The 24423-nt window shown below is 42.3% G+C and overlaps 1 gene segment (V, D, J or C); it reads right to left on the minus strand.

Moving 5' to 3' along the window:
• Positions 1–847: 847 nt before the first annotated feature.
• On the minus strand, positions 848–16849 carry LOC139241362 (Ig heavy chain C region, membrane-bound form-like; the record flags this gene model as incomplete). The annotated part of the segment is given in 6 exon segments: positions 848–975; positions 4063–4392; positions 4909–5214; positions 7521–7832; positions 8837–9136; positions 16763–16849. Coding segments are annotated over 6 exon segments (1419 nt in total), but the record flags the coding sequence as incomplete, so codon positions are not given.
• Positions 16850–24423: the final 7574 nt, after the last annotated feature.

The raw sequence follows: 24423 nt of genomic DNA on the forward strand, positions 1-24423 counted from the left end.
AAAAGAGACTGCATGATCCGCCTGTTCGCTGTGCAGTCATTTCGCCTCTGCAGCACAACGTAAAAAGGCTGGGGGAATTGTGTCGTTACAATGATCGGACACTAGGTGGCGCAGCGGCTCCTTCACCGAAGGGACTTGGATTCAAACACAACTCAGACAGGACGGGTGATGAATAACTCTCAGGGGAATAAAACAAAGTGTGATAGGGAAAGGGAACGATGTGAATGAGCCTTGGAGAATGGAACTCAACAAAGTCCAACATATTCCATTTATCATTCATGATTTATTAACAATTTCACATCGAACAATTTACAGAGACGTTTTTAAAATGTTAACACAAATTGAATATAACAAATGAGCGTCACATTGAGCCTGGAACACACGCGGCCTGAGCTGCCAGCTATCTGTACAACTGCAACAGACACCAGGGAGAGAGAAACAGTTCAACATAAAGCGAAGGGAATAATTGTGAATCATGAATGAGAAAAGTGACTTCGTTATACATGAGATATTCAAACAATTATGAAACTCAGAGATACATTTACATTATAGCAACGAATATCTCACTTCTCAAACACAGAGACGAAAAAACTGAAGTCAATTGAATCCGGGAATCACCAAGAGGACCTAGTTTATTTTCAGGACACAGTGATGTTAATAACCAGATGAGGAAAATCCACGGCGTCCGAGATCCAGCCGATCACTTGACCTGTAAAAGAGGGATAAAAGATTGAAGCAGGGCTTTAGTGCTTTGGGGCAATTATCTCAGGGTTTTTATCAATGAAACGTTCAGAGATTTGGCAAACCGCTTCAGTCAGCTCGAAGCGAATGCAGTGAATCTTCTCACCTTCACCAGAGTGACGGCAGCGCTGTAGAACATGCTCAGGAAGAACAGGATGATGAATGTGGAAGCGGTTGTCCAGATGTTGCCGCTCTGGCCCTCGTAGTCTTCATCCCAGATGTGATCTGAGGAATCTGCGGAGATGTAGAGGAGGAAAATATTCAGAACATTTGCTAATCCAAAATATCATATTATTATTATATATTCTATTTTATTTCCTTAAGGTATTAGTTTGTTCTCTAACTTGATGTTCAATGTATGCCCTGTGTTAAGTTAATCACTCTCAACAATTTATCTGTGTTCCTAATTCCACAGTCGCTCTACCTTTATGATCCTCCTACGTCCGTGTTGGAAAATTTGACAGTTTTCCTTCAATGTGACACGCTCATTGATTTTGTATCAATTTCATAGGATTTACCGTTCGGGAATAGTATGATGTAATATCGAGGGAGGTTTACTGAGCGATACCGATTATTTTAACAATAGTTTTAGCGACCTAATTATTTGGAAACTGTCAAGGGGGCAGTGTAAGACGTCAGATGTGAGTTATAATCTTGATTAGTTTGTGACGGTCAGTGTTCTGAACTTAATTAACTTGCATCAGTTTCCAACTAAGAACGTTAATTCAGTGTGTGTGAAGGACCAGAATAGAGGAATGTGAGATATTATGACATCAGAAATGATTTATTGAATATAATGGTTGGGAGACTGTTCCAAGAGTGTATTTTAATTCTATATTCATCGATAGCCTGATGTATTTTGTGCACTTTAGTGTTTACATATATGTGCATGACGATCACTTGTTCTGGTTTAGTCTGTGTTTGTGTGTTGATGTGTGTTAATGTAATGTTGATATGCAAGTTTGCGGGTGTTAATGCGCGATTCTATGTATCTATATTTAAGTGTAAGTGTGTGTTTATTTTCGTACGCTTGTGTACGTTTACTTGTCGGTCTTTGTGTGTTTGTATGAAATTTTGTGTATTTATGTTTAAATGTCTGTGTTTTGTATAAGTACGTTCACGTGTGTGTTTTTCATGTGTGTGTGTATGGTTATGTGTAAGTATTGTGTATGTTTAGGGGTAAGCATGTGTGCGCTTATGTGTAAATGTGTGTGTTCGCATGTAAATGTGTGTGTGTGTGTTATGCGTTAGTGGGATTGTGTTGATGTGTGTGTTTATGCGAGTGTAAGTGCATGTGTGTGTGCGTGTGTGTGTGTGTATGTGTGTTAATGCGTGTGTTTTTGTCTGTTTAGTGTTAGGGTGCGTGTGTGTATTTTTGCTGTCATTCAAACTTTAAGAGAGTACTAATAACTGGTTCAGACAATAAACGTGTGTATTATATTCTGGGCACGTGTAATATCCTGTGTAAGTGTGCCTATGTGCGTGTTTATGTGTAAGTCTCTGTGTGTTTATGTGTAAGCGTGAACTTTCACAAAAACACACGCACTCACTTTTGCACGCATTCTTCCCCGCTCTGTGTAAATGTTTTCAGCGTGAGACGCCAGGTGACGTCAGGCGACGGAATGCAACAATTCAACGATGGGTATCTCTCTCTGGTGGGAATTGAGGGGTACAGTGGCTTAACAATTGCCGTTTCCCCTCACTGTGTTGGAGGATCTGAAACACAATCAGTTAACAATTGCCCTTTCGCCTCTCTCTGATGGGGCAGTGGGAGGTACAGGGGGTTAACAATTGCCCTCTCCCCTCTCTCTGGTGGGGCAGTGGATGTACAGTGGTAAACAATTGCCCTTTCCCCTCCCCCTGATGGGGCAGTGGGAGGTACAGGGGGTTAACAATTGCCCTTCCCCCTCCCCCTGATGGGGCAGTGGGAGGTACAGGGGGTTAACAATTGCCCTTTCCCCTCCCCCTGATGGGGCAGTGTGAGGTACAGGGGGTTGACAATTGACCTTTCCACTCTCTCTCTGGTGGGGCAGTGTGAGGTACAGTGGGTTGACAATTGACCTTTCCACTCTCTCTCTGGTGGGGCAGTGTGAGGTACAGTGGGTTGACAATTGACCTTTCCCCTCTCTCTGGTGGGGCAGTGTGAGGTACAGGGGGTTGGCAATTGGCCTTTCCACTCTCTCTCTGGTGGGGCAGAGTGAGGTACAGTGGGTTGACAATTGACCTTTCCCCTCCCTCTGTTGGGGCAGTGGTCTTACAATGAGTTAACAGTTGACCTTTCCCCCCTCCCTAGTGCGGTAGTGGGAGTACAGGGGGTTAACGATTGAACTTTCCCCTCCCCCTGGTGGGGCAGTGGAGGGTACAGGGGGTTAACAATTGTCCTTTCCCCTCTGGTGGGGCAGTGGAGGGTACAGGGGGTTAACAATTGACCTTTCCCCTCTGGTGGGGCAGTGGGGGGGTACAGGGGGTTAGCAATTGACCTTTCCCCTCGCTCTGCTGGGGCAGTGGGAGTTGCAGGGGGTTAACAATTGACATTTCCCCTCTCTCTGGCGGGGTAGTGGCAGTACCGTGGGTTAACAATTGACATTTCCCCTCCCCCGGGTGGGTCAGTGGGTGGTACAGGGGGTTAACAATTGACCTTTCCCCTCTGGTGGGGCAGTGGGGGGTCCAGGTGATTAACAATTGACCTTTCCCCTCTGGTGGGTCAGTGGTGGGTACAGGGGGTTAACAATTGACTTGTTCTCTCTCTCTGTTGGGTCAGTCGGTGGTACAGGGGGTTAACAATTGACTTGTTCTCTCTCTCTGGTGGGGCAGTGGGAGGTACAGTTCCTGTTCCCGTGTCGCCCTCATTTCAGATCCAAGAGGGTGCGATGCTGCCAATTAAAACCGGCCCCAAATCTGAAGGGATGGACAACACGAGAAACAATGACACATAGATCTAAATGTGCTGCATTTGTTTGTCGGAAAATGGAACTTTGCAGGTTCTGCCAGTGGGAAGAAAGTTGCTGAAATTACTTTGAGGAATCCTGTCATGAAAGAGCTTCACTCTGTCTCCAAACTGTGGTGTATCTGAGCTGGGAGCGCTGGCTGTACAAGCTTTGTGCCCAAGTCCGACAGATATTCTGATTCACATTAACAGCCCGCCTCTTGTCAAAAATGGGAAACAAAATTAATTGAGCGGCTGTGTGTGTAACTCACGATTGGAAGAAAAGGCCTTTATTGGTTTTTATTTAAGAACTGAAATGCAATCGAGAGATTCTCATTGACAAGCATTGACGGTGTCCATCAGACCAAGAGAAATGTTCACAAAACTGGGTTTACCGCTGGATTTATTGACTGTTCTGATGATGGTCTTCAAGGGGATGGCTTCATGTCCTACCACACAGGAGTAAGAAGCACCGCTGGCCCACTCCTCGGCTGCAATGGATAACAGGCTGTACGTGAAGAAAGAGCTGCTGCTGTTCTCCGTCTTCACCTCGGTGTTCGTGTAGTTGCCCGAATTCACCGGCTTGTCATTGACGGTCCACTTGACGAAGATCTCTCGCGGGGAGAAAGCTCTCACTAAGCAGGTGAGGCTGACCAACCTCTGAGCGGAGATTTCTTCTGCCGAGGGCAGGAGGACAGACACGGCCGGTTCCCGCGGATCGTTAGCTGCAGATCAATTACAATAAACATCAATAAACTGGAGACTTCCAGAGACAATGACACCGGTGGTTAAATGTGCGAGATACGTGGTTTGCGCTGAATTTTAAAGGATTCCCTTTTTCGCCTCTGTGGCCTGTCCAGTTTTTCAGCCCAGAACAGAATGGAATAAAATCCTTCTCGCTGGGAGCTTGAAGAGTTGTACTGGAAAATTACACAGGAATCACTGCTAGGAACCAGGCCATTCGGCCAATTGATTCATACCAACTTTTATGCTCCACACGAACCTTCTCCCAGCTCACCATCTAAACCACGTAACATGTCCTTCTATTGCTTTCTCCCTCCTGCAATTATCTAACTTCCCCTTAAATGCATCATCCCATATCCCAGAGTATTTAGTTCGTGGGATTACCATTTGAATTATCAAAGTAATCTATTAATATACTTATTTGAACGAATTGGCCCATGCACAAGCACCGGGAATAGTCACAGCCTCTCACGTGTTACTAAAATCACGCCACTCACCCATTTCCTTGTGGATGGAACCTCTGATCGGAGTGTGCATATCCCGATGGCTCGCCACGCAGTCAAACACATCCCCACTCAGCCAGTCTTGTGTCGAGATGTCTAACTTGCTGATCACACTGTCGCCGTCTCCCGGTTCACCGTGATTCCCTGGTTTCAAAATGTCCTTTTTCCGCTCCCAGGACACGGTGACTCCAAAAGGAGCATTCGACACGATGCAGGTTAAGGTCACTGTCGCCTCCATTAAGACCTGCTCGAGTGACGGCGGCGAAAGAGTGATTTTTGGATCGTTGCACGAGGAATCTTCTGTGAAGCAGAAATGAAAGTCAAGCAAAGCTTCATCTCCAGAGTCAGGATAGCAGCATTCTGTTTAACTCCCAAAAGGAGAATAAATCACCTTTGAGATATTAACCTCTCGTTGTTGCTTAACAACCATCATTATTAGAAGGACAACGAATTGGCAACCATCCCGGGAGACGCTTTAACATTTCCTGTGTATTTGCACCCAGAGCCACCTGTGATCGGCTGTGAGGCAAAGACCCGGCATAAAACATTGAATAAAGTTGGGTGCAATTGTGTTATGCACTGAATAGCGCTCGTCCCGAAAATCCTTGCTCCTTTACGCCCGTCTATCGATCCTACTGCCCGAACGCATTTCCGCTCAGTACAATGGCTTCACCCCCAGGATGAAGAGCTCTACATGGAATTTACACTGGTTCAAAACGAGTGTTAAATCAAATCCAGGATTATAGTTGCAACAGGAAACAAAGTTAATTTTCTGGTGTCTTGTGATTTTGGGGTTGATGAAAATGTGCAGGAACCAGTAGCCCCCCGCCCCCTCCCCCCCGGCAGAGCAGAAGTAAAAGGTCGTGGGGAGGGAATTTCAAGGGGTCTTTTGTCATGGGGAATAAATTGCAATACTGATGTGAAGTAGTTTTTTTTTAAATTTCTGTCATTAGTGAGCTTTTATCATGTCTAGTGAGAGAGAGTAAGGAGGGAATATAACCGCAGAACAGTAATAGAGTCATAGGAACAGGAGAAGTCCATTCAGCCCATCCATCCTGTTCTGCCATTCAATCAGATCATGGCTGATATCTACCTCAACACCATCTACCCGCTTTGGTTGTGCAACCCTTTACACCCTTGCCTAACAAAGATCTATCAATCTCAGTTTTGACATGTTCAATTGACCCCTACCCTCAACAGCTTTGGGAGGCCCGGGGGGGGGGGTGGTGGAGAGAGTTCCAGATGTACACGAGACTTTGTGTGAAATTATCCTTCCTGACATTACCCCTGAATGGTGTAGATCTACTTTTAAGGTTCTGTCCCTGGTTCTGAAGTACCGCACCAGAGGAAATATTTTCTCGCTATCTACCACATCAGTTCCATTTATCAACGTAAACACCTCAATTACATCGCCTCTTCACATTCTACACAAAGGAATACAAGCCTAACCCGTCCTCATCATTTAGCCGTTTTAGCCCGGTATCATTCGGGTGAATTTGATTTGCACCCGCTCTAAAGCCAGTTTATCCATCCTGCGGTGTGGTGCCCAGAACTGAATGCTGTGTTCTAAAAAGGCAGATCATAAAATCATAGATATTTTCAGCATGGAAAGAGGCAATTTTGGCCCATCGTGTCCGCGCCGGCCAAACAAGAGCAATCCAGCCTAATCCCACTTTCCAACTCTTGGTCCGTAGCCCTGAAGGTTCATTGCATATCCAATATATTTGTTTAATGTGCTGATCGTTTCAGCCTCTACCACCCTTTCAGGTAGTGATTTCGAGACCCACACGACGTTCTGGATGAAGACATTTCCTCTCATATCTCCTCTAAACCGCGCCCTAATTACTTTAAATCTGTGTCCCCTGGTTGTTGACTCATCTGCCAAGGGTAACAGGTCCTTCCTATCCACTCTATCAAGGCCCCTCATAATCTTATACATCTCAATCAGGTCTCCCCTCAGTCTCCTCTGTTCGAAACAAAATAGACCCAGACTATCCAATCTTTCCTCATAGCCAAAATTCTCCAGTCCAGACAACTTCCTGGTAAATCTCCTCTGCACCCGTTCCAGTACAATCGCATATTTCCTGTAACCTGGTGACCAGAAATGCACGTGCTACTCCAGCTGCGTCCTAACAAGTGTTTTATACAGTTCAAGCATAAGCTCCTTGCTATTTTATTCCATGCCTCGACTAATAAAGGTAAATATTCCGTCTGCCTTCTTAACCCACTTATTTAGATGGCGTGCTACCTTTAGGGATTTGTGGACATGCACGCCAAGGTCACTTTATTTGTCTACACCCTTTCTAGCAATTTCTAGCAGTGGCCCTTACATAGTAAAGGCCTGGAGACACCGACTGTCGCTCCCAATATGCTCAGGCAACTCAGGATAAAGCTGAGTCTAAGGGCAAGCAGAGGGCAACCTTTCGCAAAGTGATGGAGTCATGAACCGTGAGGAATCCTCAGTCAGGGCTTACACCGAAAGGAAAAACAAACTGTATGATTAGAAATTAGAAATAGTTCTGTGCTTTTTTACTAATTACGATAAAAGCCCTGACTGATATCAGCGCTCAGAGTGATCCGGAAATTCCCGGGGCGGTGTCCCTTACCCGGAGATCTGGTGATAGTTCGGTTTTGGGTGATTCCTTGATGAGAGACCTGGCAGGTATAGACTGAGTGGGCGAACCACTCCGCGGCGGAGAATGTCAGGCGACTGCTCGCCGAGAAGTTCCCATTCACCTCACATACGGGAGAGGTGATGAAGCCCGATTTCATAATTTGTCCATTCTTCAGCCAATTCACGGTCATTGACTTTGGATGGAAATCGATGATTGAACACACGGCGGTTGCAGATCTGCTGCTGGTGATTTCTTCCTTGGAACTCAAGGTAAGGATAACAGCTGGATGATGTACCACAGGTCCTGCAAGAAAATACATTTTATGGCGATTATTTGTTACACTCCAAACAATTAAGAACTTTAAAGTGGTTTTTAGCATATAATCTACATCACCGAAACAGACCATAAGGCCCAACAGGCCTATGTTTATGTTCCACATGGGCTTCCTCTCTCCCTATTGCCTACCCGCTATCAACATAACCTTAGATGCCTTTCTCCCTCGTGTACTTATCTAGATTCCCCTGAAACGCATCTATGCTGTTCGCCTCGTATTCCATGCGGCAGGGAGTTCCATATTTTACCAATTCCTTGGGTGAAGAACTTTCTCCTGGACTCCCTATTGGATTTATTAGTGAATATCTTATATTTATGGCCCCAATATCGGGCTCCTGTTCAAGCAAAATATTTTATCTACGTTTAACCTTTAAATCGCTTCATAATTTTAAAGACCACCATTTGATCACCACTCAGCCTTCCCTTTTCTGGAGAAACGAATCCCACTCCGTTCAGCAATTATTGACAGTTGCAATTTTTCAGTTCTGGTGTCGTCCTTGTGCCTCTGTATCATTCTTATAATATGGTAACCAGCACTATGCACATTACAGTTGATATGATCCGGAGATTAGAGCAGTGTACAGTACTCTATATGTGATATGGAGACCAGACATGTGCGTAGTACTCTGAGTGTGATATGGAAACCAGAACTATGCGCAGTGCTCGAATTTTGATTAGGAGATCGGAATGCACACTGAGATGTTTTATGGAGACCAGACCTGTATGCAGCACTCTTAATATGTTATGCAGACCTTATCTGTGTACAATACTCTAAATATGATGTGGAAACCAGACCTGTACGCAGCACTCACTGTGTGATATGAAGACCAGAGCTGTGCAATGACTCGAAGTGTAAGATGGAGACCAGAACTGTGCACATTACTCAAAGTCTGGTCTAACCAAGGTTGTATAGAAGTTGAACATATCATCTCTGCTTTTCACAATTTGCCTTCCTTGTATCCCACAGCACTCACCTGGCATTTTTACGTCCCAGACCGAGCCACCTCGTCGAACCTCGCAGTAGATTGGGCGACTCCCCACCAATGACTTGCTGATGGTTAACTGGCTGCTCAGTGTGTAGGCTCCCTTCTTGTTGAGGACTGACGGGTAGGTCTTCAATCCAGTGGTGATCGGCGCTTCTTCTGTCCTCCAGGAAAGGCTGGTGATTTCCGGGGAGTAGTCCATCGCTAAGCAGCCATAGGTGACGGGGCCGCCAGTGTCGGGTTGTTCACAGGAGGAGAGCAGGGCATAGAGTTTGGGAGCAGATGGTGTCGCTGGGAAAGATTGGCCAAGTGGACAAGTTAGACTCTGTAATCAGTGCTTATAAAATAACCAAACAACTAAACGTTTCACTACGGGGTAAACTAAATCCATCATTTACCGATCAAACCCGACATCAACATTTGAATTACTAGCAATTATGAGATCCGACGTGAAATGCCTCCACGTAACTCCAGTCCTGTACATAAGGATAGTCACGAGACTTAAAGGGGCTTTCTGTCCAGCAGGCCCCTTTTTACGGAGTGAATGCTGGGATATTGTATCGTGGATTTCTTCCTGCTATTATGGAACTCTCCCCTCAATCTCCAATCACTTTCACAGTAAATTATTTCACATTATATATTCTGAGTTCCTCCCTGCATCCTTTTGCTCTTATAATCTTATTAGCAGCACGAAATCAGGCCATTCCATGATATTAAAGTGAAGTCAACTCTCCATTTTAAGATGCTGTTTAAACTAACCTCTTGGACCAAGATTTTGGTCAATTGCCAGAATCACTGCTGACCATACTAAAGAAAACGGCTTATGTGGCCTGATATCAAATTTTACCTCCTTAAGCTCGTATGAATCGTCTTGGGACGTTTCACTAATTAAACGCGTTGTATAATTACAATTATTGTTTTCAGGGGATACACTTGGTTGAATGTCGGTGGGGTGAATTATCCTAATCACACAACTTCTACAGCAAGATCTACTAGTTGTATTAACTTTTTTTAATCCCGGCATGTTTATAAACATGACCGAGAGTGATAAAATAATACAACTTTAAAGCACGGAAGGAGGCTATTCGGCCCATCACGCCTCTGAACGATCTCTCCACAAATCCCGTTCACCTTCCAATTCCCAATCTTCTTCTCAAACGTTAATTTTTATTAAGCTGTTATGGATTCTGCATGCAGCCCTCTTTCTGATAGGACAACCCATGTCCCAACAGCACCTGTGTAGAATAGTACAATAATACCCTCTCCCTTCATTCCTTTCCTGCTGATATTCAATCAGTGCCATTTACTCACCAACTCACCGACCTGGGAAATATGTTTCCCGAATCCCTTCATAAAACCCTTCATAGTTCCAAAACCCCTCTATCAGACCTCATCTAAATCTTCTTTGTTCCCAGGAAAATATAGGACGTTCAAATAAATGGTTGAAGTCTCCTTTAAAATGTGAATTGATTACTTCAGCGCTCAGATTTGAACCGGGAACTTTTGCACAGCCTGATATCTCGGATTCAAGTTTGATCTCAATCGGGATTGATTCGGGCCTATCTCTTTCCTGCTCCGAATTGGAGGAAGAGCGATGCAGTATGAGTTGTGATCTGTCCCCTGTTACTGATTGGATGTCTCCTGACCTTCCTCTTCCCAATCACTCCATGAAATAATCCGAATGATGTACGGTTCCCAAAGCCGGTTATATGGAACGATGCTCTTTAAAAGCTCCATTTAATTATACAAATTATTGTCCAGCCTCCCGCCAGTGAGAACATGCACTGCTTTCTGGGACGTTGCAATCACTTGTTGTTGTTGTTCGAACCGAACATAATTTAAACATCAGGACAGGTTTTCTTCTCTAAATACCTAATATTGGCAAAACTTAAACATTATAAATCGATTGGTTATCAGCCGGGTCTATGCTAGGAAGGATAAAAAACCTGGTTACTGCTGATATGGGTATCTCTCGATTCTGGTTTGTGCGGATTACTGAAACACCTGTGGTGTATTGGTCAGATAATGAAATCTCGGTCTACACCATAAAGTTACAGAGAGGGTCGATGATGCTGTTGCAATGGATGTGTTATATATAGATGTTCAAATGGCATTTTATAAAGAATCTCATAAAAGAATTATTCGGAAAATTGAAGCACATGTGATTAAAGGGATGGAGGTAACTTGGGTATTTAATTGGCTGCGGGAGAGGAGGCAGCGAGCAGTGGTGAACAGATGTTTTTTCTGACAGAAGAGTAGTGGGGTCGCCCATTGATCGGTATGAAGAACATTGCTTTTCCTGTTATATATATAAATTACCTGGACTTGTTATCGGGAATACAGTTTACAAGTTCACGGATGAGGCAAACTTGGCAACGTGGGAATGTGTGAGCAGGATAGCAGCGGACTTCAGGAGTGCATCGACAGATTGGTGAAATGGGCAGGCACATGACAGATACAATTTAATGCATTTTGGAGGAATAACATGCAGAGGCAATATAATCTAACAGGCATTAATTTGAGGGAGGTGCCAGAGCAGAGGGTCCTGGGAGTACATATTCACATCTCTTTGAAGGTGACCGGGCAAGTTGATAAGAAGTTTACTAAATTGTATGCGTTATTGCCATTGTAAAAGGGGCCTTGAATAGAGAATCACGGGTGTCATGTTAAACCTTTACAAATCACTGGTTAGACATCGGATGCAGTAGTGTATACAATTCTGACCTCCACAATTTAGAAAGGATGACAAGGCCCCAGAATGATACCAAGGACCAGAGACTTCAGTTAGGTGGAAAGATTAGAAAAGCTGGGGTTGTGTATTAAAGCAGTGAAAATTAATTGGAGGCCGAATAGAGGTATTTAAATTGAGAGAGGTTTTGTCAAAGCAAGTCAGGAGAAACGATTTCCACTGATGAGTACGTCGTTAATCAAAGGTCACAGATTTAAAATAATTGGCAAAAGAACTAGAGGGAAAATGAGGGGATTTTTTTTTAAAAGAGAGGGTTAAGTTCTAGAAAAGCTTCATCATGTTGAACACCTCTATCAGATCTATGTTTATTTTCTGTTATAGTGAAATGGGACAGTTAAAATAAAGGGACTGAGAAATTTGGCTCAAACGATTCAATTGGATACCGTTAGAGTCTGAAAGATTATTGTGAATGGCAATTCATCGCAGGCTGAATGTATTTCTTTAAATGCTTCACAGAAATGCAGTTCAGTTACTGTGTGCCTTGTGTTGTGACCCAGTCATACATCTGCATCTGACCTGCGTCTGTCCCTACCTGGTGCATTAAAAAAAAACAATTGAACGAAATGCTGATTTCAAACATAACGTTCCCATGATGGTTATTTGAAGCAGGAGTTCGACATTCACCAGTTAAATTGTCAAATTAACTTCCAGCCTACCATAAGATCAGAACAGGCGCTGCTTTTTGGACCATTTCAATCTTTTCCAGAAACTGTTTGTTCTGAAATTGAACTCAAGATCAGACCAATCTCATTCAATCATTATCTGATACTCAAAATGTTTAACGTTTATCAATTAATCAAAAATGAAGCAGTTATTTTGCAATAAGGTTAAACTCAATTAAGGCATTGTTGTTTCATTGGAGCAATGGAAATATTTATTTGAACATATCTGCCTTGCTAACTCGAACTTTATTAGTTGGATACAAATTAAGGCTGCTTGAATGCCCCTGGATAAAGCATTTTCAGGTCTGTTATATTAAAAATAATATAGAGTAAAGCTCGCTCTGCACTCTATGCTCAGCTGTATCAAGGGATTGATTTCGAGAAAAGCCATGCCAATACTGCACTGTCAAACAGTCCAGATAAGGTAGCGCACTAGTTAAATAGAGAGCAGAGCTCCATCTACTCTGTCCCACCAAACACTACCACGGCAGACAGAACACGAGTTAGATAAAGAGTAAATGTTGCCTCTACACTGTCCTATCAAAGAGTCACGGGACAGTTACAGCACGGGTTACATACAGAGTTAAGCTCCTTATACATTGCACAATCAGACTGACTCAGGGCAGCTACAACACGGGTTAGATAAAGAATACATTCTCCCTTTGCACGATCCCATCCAAAACTCCCAGTGTCCCAGGGCAGATACAGCAATGGTGAGATACAGAGTAAGTCTCCCTCTACACTGCCGCATCAAACGCTCCCAGGGCAGGTACAGCATGGGATAGATACTGAGTACAGCTCCCTCTGCACTGTCTCATCAAACACTCCGACGGCAGGTACAGCATGCGTTAAATACAGAGTAAATCTCTCTCTACACTGTCCCATCAAACACTCCGAGGGCAGGTCTCTCCGGTTAGATACAGAGTAAAGCTCCCTCTACACTGTTGCACGAAACAGTACCGGGGCAGGTACAGCAGGGGTTAAATACAGAGTATAGCTCTCTCTACACTGTCCCATCAGGACTCCCGGGACAGGTATAGCATGGGTTAGAAACTGATTAAAGCACCTTCAACAGTTTAACAGAAGTGTTTTTGAACTTCTGCTTCTGAATGCCACAAATTGCGTTATTGGTCCCATTTGTGAGGTGCCTCCTCAAACTTAACCTGAAACTGTCACATTTTTCAGAGATACAAGCTTCTCAAATAAATGAGTCGAATTGTACTCAACGAAATACAAGAGGACAAACTGGAAGGTTTACAGCCAATCAGGAGGGCTCCTGATTCTCACACAGTGAGCAGGCGCACAGAAAGAGAACAGGCACAATCTTGCTCTCAGCAGATAGATCGGTTCCATCTGTCAGTTTCAATAAAGCTGATTTACAATTGGTCTCTTGTCAATTTCCGATCATCTCAAAAGTGCACGTTTTAAAAAAAATTAAACTGATATTAATTTGGAAAACATTCTTCGACTTCCAATCATGTCTCCCTCCATCTCTACAATCGTACAAATCCTGAAAACAATTATATCGAAATAATCTACATTCCATGGTAATTTGCTGCATTTTATCGGGACTCCCTTTCAGAGTAGGAATTTAACAAACCAAGAAACAGTTACATTGAAAACCGATTAGCCACTGGTTCAATATAATTTTAGAATTAAATATAACCTGTAAAATCATCGAGGCAAAACACGAAGTTAATTCATTAAAATCTGCGGCGACACCTTATCCATCTGAACAAAACTGAGTAAGACAAGTATTGTTTACTAAGTTAATCTTAGACATAATTTAAAATTCTCGCCAACCCTAGAGATGTTGCAGTAACTGTAATCCTGTCCAGTATACAATGCAATTGTGGGAGGTCATTAATGGTTAATCAGTTCACACTGATATTATACTCTAAAGTAATATTGATGTTTGCTGATCTAATACTGCATTATAATAAAATTAGTTAATATTCATTTTAATCCTGTTCCTGCTTCGTAACATGTGACATATTAGCGTTTCAGTTAAGTTAATATGGCACTTATCAATTTTAACATATTAAGAATCATAGTAATAGATGAAGACATTCAGACTAATATATTATGTTTACTTGATTCAAATCACATTTGAATAAGTTAAAATGATCAGGAGCTTCCAATATATTCCCGCTCTCTAGCGACACATGTAAACTCTGCATGTTTCTGAAGTCTCTGATACAACATAAACTCCCTCTTTTCTCAGAGTGGATTTCACATGATGGATTTAGGAGTGGACTATTTTAAATAGTTCAATGTCTGGCCGTTGTTACATCTCACTAACTATCGCTGGGCTGTAACGCTGTATGTTTTCTAAATCAGGGCCCTCCAGTTTAAACATTATCCTCATTCTTAACTGTAAAATATATTTTATGAAGTAACAGGCAACAGACCAGTGTGCAGTCGGCAACATAGACTCCGCTATTTAATAACATAGAGAATCTTTTTTATATTTTACTCCTGTAATTCACCCAATGCCAGTAAGTTAATTATTAAGCTATTTATTGGAACTACTTTCCAGAATGATCAACGTAATATTGGCTGGAAGAATTCATTCAGGCCATCTGCGACACTGACAGTTAATGAGCAAATGGAGGAGAGATTTTGTTCATCAATTTAACATGAACCACAGTTAAACATAACTGTTAAATGTAATGTGTTCACTCTCTATATTTCTACTCCATATGCAGCACAGCTATGGGAGACTGGATGTTGTTATTCAATTCAAAAATAACATTGACCTTATGGTAATTAAATTAATCAGCTTGACTTTGAATGGGTTGTGTGTCTGTCAGTCTGAACTTTCCTTGAATTTAAATAGAATCATATAAACAATGCTCTGACTGGCAGCGACGTCTAACGCTCAGGCTATCATCTTACAAACGGTTCAGATTAGTTTAGTGATAATTGTCTCGCTATGAAACAAAACATTTAATTGAAGAAATTACATAATTTTAGAATTTAATAACCGGTCAGATTTATGACATTTACAAACAGTAATTTACAACTAGCATTTAATTGATAATTGAATGCAATCTGTTGTGGATCAGTGTAAAATAGGGAGATAATTAATTTCAGACCCTCCTTGAACTGCGGTGGAATCAGTATGCTGTTATTAAAATCATTTCAGACCTAATCAGAAATTGTCGCCAGCCTCTAAAATTTCATGCTCATGTTAACTGGGACCAGTGCGCAGCAGAATTGTGGGATGCGAATAATGGTTAATAAAAGGATATTAATTGCAACACATATTTAGTGATATTGGGCAATATTACCGCATTATAATTGTTTGAGTTATATTTATTTAACTGCCCTTCAACCTGCAAATTTTTAATCGTAAATTTCGAAATTACAGTAATATTTCATGTATTAAATGTGTGCACAATAAAGCATAGGTTAATAGTTGAACCTGTAATTCTCACTTAAATAATAAGATGGAGAACATTATTTTGTAACGATTTTTGATTTATAAAACCTACTATTTGTCTGCCTACAATTATCTTTGAAACTGTTTTAAACGGATCATAAAAACTTGCAGCAGTTTGATGTCATTCAGATAAACATCGCACAAAAGCCAAACAGTTTCACAAAAGTTTTGTTATTCAAAGTAACCCAGGCTCACTCTCTGCTCAGAAGAGAAACAGCAAACCACAGCACTGAGCGGCTGGACCCAACAACACAATGTTTTGTGGAGAAGCAGCTTAATTCTATAAACAGTTTCAGCGGAATCAAATGTAACATTGCCAAAACATGTCAATGCAGAATTAAGCGAACCTGTCTATCACTGAACGAATTAATTATTGAAATAAATAGAAATATAAAATAATTAGAGCAGAATTGTGATTAGACAGATCATGTTAATCTATTAATATTGATAAAGGATATTGTTGTGCTATTGCGTGCTATTTCTATTAATTTGTATTAAGTTCAATCTGATTCATATCACAAATATATTAATTATATAGTTCTTCATTACAGTAACATTTCACATATATGAGCATTCGTCAACTTTTGATCAATAAATGACATTGCAATTATCACAAACAAAATACAATAAAATATCTTACATTTACTTATAACATCTAAAGGTTTCTGTTTCTGCCTATAACAATCTTTCAAACACATTTAAATATAATATTTGCATTTGATCAGAAAACATGCAACAATTAGATGTTGCAGATACTAAGCATTGCAGAAACACCAAAAGATTTAACAACCAGTGGGTGTTTAAAGTAACCCAGGAACAGAGTCCCATCAGCATGTAAACACCAAATCACACCAATCTGGGGATCAATCCCACAACAACATGTTCTGTGGAGAAGCAATTTAATTTCTTAAAAGCATTGCAGCAGAAAGATAGCAAAAAAAAAACTCAATACAGAACCCAGCGAACCCAAGTTTTAGTGAATCAATGAATTATTGAAATAAACAGAAATAAAAAATTGAGACACAAATTCTACAGTTACTGAAAGAGTGAATGTTTCTTACCTGCTGTCACTGTCACCATGGTGCCTTGTCCCCAGTAGTCCATGCAGTCACAGTGTTACATTCCCGGGGCTGGGTCAAACAATAACCGGCACTGCGTAAAACAGACAGCAATCCATCATTAGTTTAAATAATCATATCCCAGAGGCAAAGGAAACCCACAATGGATCTTCATAAAATGGTAAATGTATGAATGAATATTGATCACTCTTTATAAATGCACTGGTGTTATATATTTCACAGAGCAACCCGTGAACAGTTCATGAAATTACCAACTGATCAATGAATAATGATCAGTTTATCCATATTAAACTGTGCTGATAGGACAGTGCTGGACATAAATAGGACTTCACTGCAGATACAGTGGATTGTGAAAGCGAGCACTGACCCAGACTACTCAATTAGTGCTGAGGGGTTTTTGTATTGACAGTAATTGCTGTGCCACCCGCTGTACCACAGTGAGACACACCGTGCCAAATACTTCAGCTGACAGTTAACTGTAAAATACAGAGACTAAATTGCACAGTGCTCTAAAAAACTTCATTCCGACTGCCATAGGAGTGCAGCAGCCAGATATTTCAAGCTGTGCTGGTCATTTTAATAATCTATTTTACTTCGACCCATTGCTTGTTTTCAAGCCTCGTTTGCTTCGAATCTCTTGCGGTGGCAATGATCGCAGGCGTGAGCAAACTCCGTGTGGGGGGTTTTTGTACGAGGCGCTCGCCGTGTACAGCACCGTGACCCCCCAGTTGTACCACAGTGGCAGGGACCCGCACAAATACTCTACTCATTCTCTGATTAACGCTGGCAGAAAATAAATTGCTCAATCAACAGAAAGGTTTATCAGATTTTGATTGTCGAATGATGATTCTTTCTGAGAGCGCAGAAATGGACCAAAATCCTACCCATATTTACAATATTAAAGCTTTCATTGAATCCTCGTTGTTAATCCTGGACACAGTAACGATAAACCATCTTCATCTATACAAAGTTAGTTAATGTGCATTTTATTCTTAAACAGTTTGTTGCTGTAGCAAATACATTCTTGCAATCTAGGTTAAACACATCTCTTGATATACTTTACACCGTTACTGACCTAGAATTGGATGGAAGTTGCTGCAATTGCTCTCGTTCAGTTTCTGTCCGAGCCCAAGACGGGTTCGGGTCGCTGTGGGTGACTTGCACAGTAATACATGGCGGTGTCTTCGGTTCTCAGATTCTTGATCTCGATGTAGGTTGTGGAAGATGTACTTGAAGGGATGATCCGACCTTCCACTCCAGGCGCGTAATTTGTGCTACTGGACGCTTTATAGTAAGCAAGCAGCCACTCCAGCCCCTTCCCGGGAACTTGTTTAACCCAGTGCATGCCGTAGCTGTCCAAACTGAACCCGCTCACTGAACAGGACAGTTTGTGAGATTCTCCGGGCTTCATCGACACAGAAGCCGACTGGGTCAGCACGATTTCGGACTGGACATCTGTCAGTGAATGAAATAAATTGTAATTACTTTCGAGAACATTCACATCAATGAATAGCAATAAAAACACAATATCTGAAGCCGCCTTGTATTGTGTCACGGAAGCAGCGAGGAATACTCACAGGTGAAGCAGGCCAGAACCAAACAGAGACACGGGGCAAGTCCCATCGTCGGGTCTCTCGGTGTAACTGACTCGGGAAGGTGTCTCGGCGCCGCAACACCGCCTCCTGATTGTGAACCTGGAGCTGGGTCCCGCTATTTAAACTGTCCGGTCCCCTGTGTGTTTGTGTGTGTGTGTGTGTGTGAGAGAGAGGGGGATGGGGACTGGGAGTCACACGCCTCCTCCAGCAGCAGACTGACTCCTCCCCTATTTTCCTGTCTGAATCCAGCTGTGTAAAATATAATACATCATTAATAATCCGTGTTTTCTGTACATTACCCAAAATTACCTTGACTTTGATTGCCGATATACTGCTGGGCATTATATACCGAATATCGAAAAGATTTTCAGTAGAACACTGAATCAGTGTCAGGATTTACATTCCCCACAAACAGCCCACACTGACTCCGTGTCCAATTCCTCTCAGCTGGATGTAAAATATCCCATTGCATTATTTCGATCAAGAGCAGGGGAGTTCTTCCCTTTGTTTGTTCAATATCTATCCCTCAACAAACTTCACTAAAATATAATTTAGTCATGTATCACGTTGCTGTTAGTTGGATCGTGCTGTGCACAAATTGGCTGCCGTGTTTCCCTCCATTACAACAGCGATAACACTCCAAAACGTAGTTAATTGTCTCGAAAGAGCATCCTGTTTTCGAGAAAGCAGCTATATAAATGGAAGTCTTTATTTTTATGAGCGGCAACTGCTTCTGGGATGGATATGCTTCCCGGTTATACAGCAGGGAAAGCTAAGTTAGGGAACAACATTACATTTTATCAGATAGCATCCATCGCGCCTGTGCAGCTCCACACTTAATACAATCGTTCCTGACCCAAATCGGGCATTGGATCTCAGTCCACCCGTTTGAAGACTGTTACTTTATTTCACGCTGAGCAATTCTAAATGTTAAAAGTGAAGATCTACACCTATCTGTATAATTGTGAGCAGTTCGCACAGTCCGCCCAAAGCTATCTGGGTGAGAATTAAATCACACTGCCTCGCTCTCTAATCGAAATTACATTACTGTCCCACCGACCATTGAAATGTCCTCAATACAAAAGATTAAACGGTGTCGATCAGTGTGAACCGATTATCCGTAGCTTTGGGATATTATTGGTTTGAGGTAACATTTTTAATTTGCACCTGGAAAGGGAAATCATTATAATAAATGCTTTAATTGAGTGTCGCCATTGTGCAGTTTGATTCGGTGCTGACCTTAACCCAGCTATGGCCATCTGTTGTGATGCCAAGTGTATGTCTCTCACAGTTGTACCAGAGGGTGTTTTATTTAAAAATATAAAGGCTATCAATAATAATTAGATCAAAACTTGAGTAACTAGAATTCCCGGTCAGAGGCTCCATCAATGGGACTGTAACGCGGCAGACTGCAGCTCATGGGGTCAAGTATAAATTATCAAAGGAACCAGGAATTGTGTTATGGATTATTGCGATCTTTATATCTGTACCTCTATATGTGTATGTCATACCAGCACAGGCATCAATTGCCGTCTGCTGGATTGTAATAGAACAATCCAGAGAAGATTTGTCCTTCATTAATTGATGCATCAAATGCTTTGCATTGCTCTAATTATATTGTCTTCTGTACTGCACATGTCATACACGAAACATCATGTTTTTAAGGTCATGCCATCAAAATTATATTTTAGATGGATGTTGCCTACTGATTCAGTAGTCGAAGAATTAACTTCCAAGATGATCCCACCCACGCACAGTCCATATCTCTCCCACACATTTTGTCACAGAGATCCATAATTTCACCATGAGTGACGGGCGAGAACTCACAATGTAACTTGCAGGAAACATCTGCTGGTTTGGTGCAGAAAAACATCTAGCTGTTTCCCGCCCGCTGAGCAGAGATAGAAAGCCAACTACAACCACCTGTGAATGGAACCTATTTGTGCACAAATCTGCCCAGCAACAATATACTCGTACTGGCAAGGAACATCCCCATTGGTAATATGGAGATAATTTCAAATGACTTGTTATACCTGGGAATGATTCCCAGATCCTGCGACCTATCTGAGCCACCAGAATCCACAAACCCTGCTGAGTCATTGAATATATTCAAGGCTGAGATACATAGTTTTTTGTACTCTAGGTGAATCAAGGGATATGGGCTTAAAGGAGGAAAGTTGAGTTGAGTTAGATGATCAGCCATGAGCGTACTGAATGGCGGAGCAGTCTCGAGGGGCCTTGTGGCCTACTCCTGCTCCTAAATATTATGTTCTTATATAACTTCATACCTTCCCATGAAAACCTCCTCAGAATTGATAACAGTAATTGTGTCCTTTCTGCATTAACTCCTCCTGATCTCTTAGCCCTCTTGTGGTTTGCTCTGAGAAATTCCTTTGGAGTTTGGAAGAATGAGAGGCGATCTCATTGAAACGTATATGATTCTGAGGGGTATTGACGGGCGAGATGCTGAGAGGTTGCTCCCGCTGATCGGAGACTCTGGAACTAGGCAGCATAATCTCAAGATAAGGTGTCAACAATATCAGGCTGAGATGAGGAGGAATTTCTTCACTCAGAGGTTTGTGAATCTTTGGAATTCTCTGCCCCAGAGGGCTGAGGATGCTGCGTCCTTGATTATATTCAAAACTGAGATCGATAGATTTATGGACTCCAGAAGAATCAAGGGATATGGGGATCGGACGGGAAAGTGGAGTTGAGGTCGAAGATGGGCCATGATCATATTGAATGGCAGAGCAGGCTCCAGCTTCCGTGTGGCTCCTAATTCTTATATTCCTATATCACTTCACATCTGCCCAAGTAAATCTTCTCAGAATTTGCAGCAGTAATTGGACCCTCTCTCCCTTAACTCCACCTGATATCTTGGCTCTCTCGTGGTTTGCTCTCAGAAATACCTCTGGGTGAACGTCACTGGGAAAATGCAAGATGTTGTGTGTGGAATTAAATAATCATGTTGAAAAAACTCTGGCGCTTGCAGTAGATGGTTATCACCAGTAGGTGGCGACAGTGATCATATTGAAACAGGAATCATGCAGAGGCTGCTGTTGCTGAGCGGATAAGTCACCGTCTGCATTCTCAGAACAAGTTACAGCATTGCTATCAATCAATATTTAATAATACTCAGATTACTGCTCAGTTCAATTGGAAGAGAGTTTCATCCTTAGAATTAGAAGGAGAAATAAATATTAGATTTAGTCCAATCCAGACTATGGAAAGTATGTCAAGGCCTTGGTGATGCTGCGGAGCAGAACGTCCAGTAATTTATCAGAGTGAAGTATTTCAGTTATGAGGAGACTGGAGAAACTGAGATTGTTCTACATAGATCAGAGAAGGTTAAATGGTTCTTTAATAGTAATTAAATATTGAAATGTTGTGATAGATTCAGAGAGGATTATTGCACAGAATGAGGCCATTCTGCCCATCGCCCCTGAGCTAAAAAAAAGAGCCATCCAGCCTAATCCCACTTTCCAGCACTTGGTCCACAGCCTTGTAGCTTTGGGCACTTCCAATGCATAATCATGTGCTTTTTAAATGTGATGAGAATTTCTGCCTCTACCACCATTTCAGGCAGTAAGTCAAAAATCCCCACCACACTCTGGGTGAAATAAATTTTCCTCGACTCCCCTCAAATCCTTCCACCAATTACATTAATTTTATGTCCCCTACTTACTGGTCTCTCTGCTGAGGGAAATAGGTACTTCCTATCCACCCTATCGAGGCACTTCATAATCTTATACTCCTCAATTTAATCTCCCCTCAGCCTCCACTGTTCCAAAGAAAACAATCCCAGCCGAACTAAACTATCCTCAGAGCTAAAAATCTCCAGTCCTGGCAAGATCCTCATTATCCTCCTTTGTACCCTCTCTAGTGCAATCTCATATTTCCTTTAATGTGGTGGCCAGGCTGCACGCAGTACTCTACCTGTGGCCTAACTAGTGTTTTGTACAGTTCAAGCATAACCGCCCTGCTCCTTTATTCTATGCCTTGGCTACTCAAATAAAGTTCCTGTATATCTTCTTAACCACCTTATATACCTGTCCTGCTACCTTCAAAGATCTGTGGACATGCACTCCGTCCCTCTGTCCCTCTACATTTCTCAGTGTTCTATCATTTATTGTCTATTACCTTGCCTTGATAGCCCTCCTCAATTGCAGTACATCACACTTCTCCAGATTGAATTTCATTTGCCACTGTTCTACCCAGTTTATCAGTCCATAGATATCTTCCTGTAGTCTACAGCTGTCTTCCTCAATATCAACCACACTGCCAATTGCTGTATCATCTGCAATCTTCCTAATCATGCCCCCGACATTCAAGTTCAAATTATTGATATATAACAAAAAAGCAAGGGAATTAATACAGAGCCCTGCAGAACCCCTCTAGAAACATCCTTCCTGTCACAAAAAGACCCATCGACCATTCCGCTTTGCTTCCTGCCTCTGAGCCAATTTTGGATCGAACTTGCCAGTTTCCCTTGGATCCCATGGGCTTTTACTTTTTCTGACCAACCTGCCTTGTGTGACCTTGTCAACGGCCTTGCTGAACTTGATGTCGATTACATCAAATGATTCCTGATCGACCCTCCTCATTATCTCCTCATAAAATGTAACCAATTTAGTCAGATATGACATTCCTTTAACAAAACCATTTTAACAGTCCTTGATTAATCTGTGATATTCTGAATGAACATTTATTCTGTCCCTCAGAACATTTTCCAATAATGTTCCCACCACTGAGGTTAGACTGAATGGCCTATAATTACTTGGTCTATCCGTTTCTCCCTCTTTAAACAATGGCACAATGTTAGCAGTCCTCCAGTCCTCTGCCCCCATGCCTGTAACCAGAAAGGTTTGAATAATGATGGTCAGAGCCTGCGCTCTTTTCTCCCTTGCCTCGCATAACAGCCAGTGGAACATTGGCTGTTCCCCAGGGCCTGATGGACTGCATCCCAGAGTACTTAAGGTGGTGGCCTTGGAAATAGTGGATGCGTTGACAGTCATTTTCCACATTCCATTGACTCTGGATCAGTTCCTATGGAGTGGAGGGTAGCCAATGTAACCCCACTTTTTAAAAAAGGAGGGAGAGAGAAAACAGAGAATTATAGACCGGTCAGCCTGACATCGGTAGTGGGTAAAATGATTTGGAAAGAGGTGACATGATAGGTCCAAGTCAGCATGGATTTGTGAAAGGGAAATCATGCTTGACAAATCTTCTGGAATATTTTGAGGATGTTTCTAGTAGAGTGGATAAGGGAGAACCAGTTGATGTGGTATATATGGACTTTCAGAAGGCGTTCGACAAGGTCCCACACAAGAGATTGATGTGCAAAGTTAGAGCACATGGGATTGGGGGTAGTGTACTGACATGGATTGAGAACTGGTTGTCAGACAGGAAGCAAAGAGTAGGACTAAATGGGTACTTTTCAGAATGGCAGGCAGTGACTAGTGGGGTACCGAAAGGTTCTGTGCTGGGGCCCCAGCTGTTTACACTGTACATTAATAATTTAGATGAGGGGATTAAATGTAGTATCTCCAAATTTGCGGATGACACTAAGTTGGGTGGCACTGTGAGCTGCGAGGAGGATGCTGTGAGGCTGCAGAGCGACTTGGATAGGTTAGGTGAGTGGGCAAATGCATGGCAGATGAAGTATAATGTGGTTAAATGTGAGGTTATCCACTTTGGTGGTAAAAACAGAGAGACAGACTATTATCTGAATGGTGACAGATTAGGAAAAGGGGAGGTGCAAAGAGACCTGGGTGTCATGGTACATCAGTCATTGAAGGTTGGCATGCAGGTGCAGCAGGCGATTAAGAAAGCAAATGGCATGTTGGCCTTCATAGCAAGGGGATTTGAGTACAGGGGCAGCGAGGTGTTGCTACAGTTGTACAGGGCATTGATGAGGCCACACCTGGAGTATTGTGTACAGTTTTGGTCTCCTAACCTGAGGAAGGACATTCTTGCTATTGAGGGAGTGCAGCGAAGGTTCACCAGACTGATTCCCGGGATGGCGGGACTGACCTATCAAGAAAGACT

Source organism: Pristiophorus japonicus, unplaced genomic scaffold, assembly GCF_044704955.1.
Source record: "Pristiophorus japonicus isolate sPriJap1 unplaced genomic scaffold, sPriJap1.hap1 HAP1_SCAFFOLD_105, whole genome shotgun sequence".
NCBI lineage: Eukaryota > Metazoa > Chordata > Chondrichthyes > Pristiophoridae > Pristiophorus > Pristiophorus japonicus.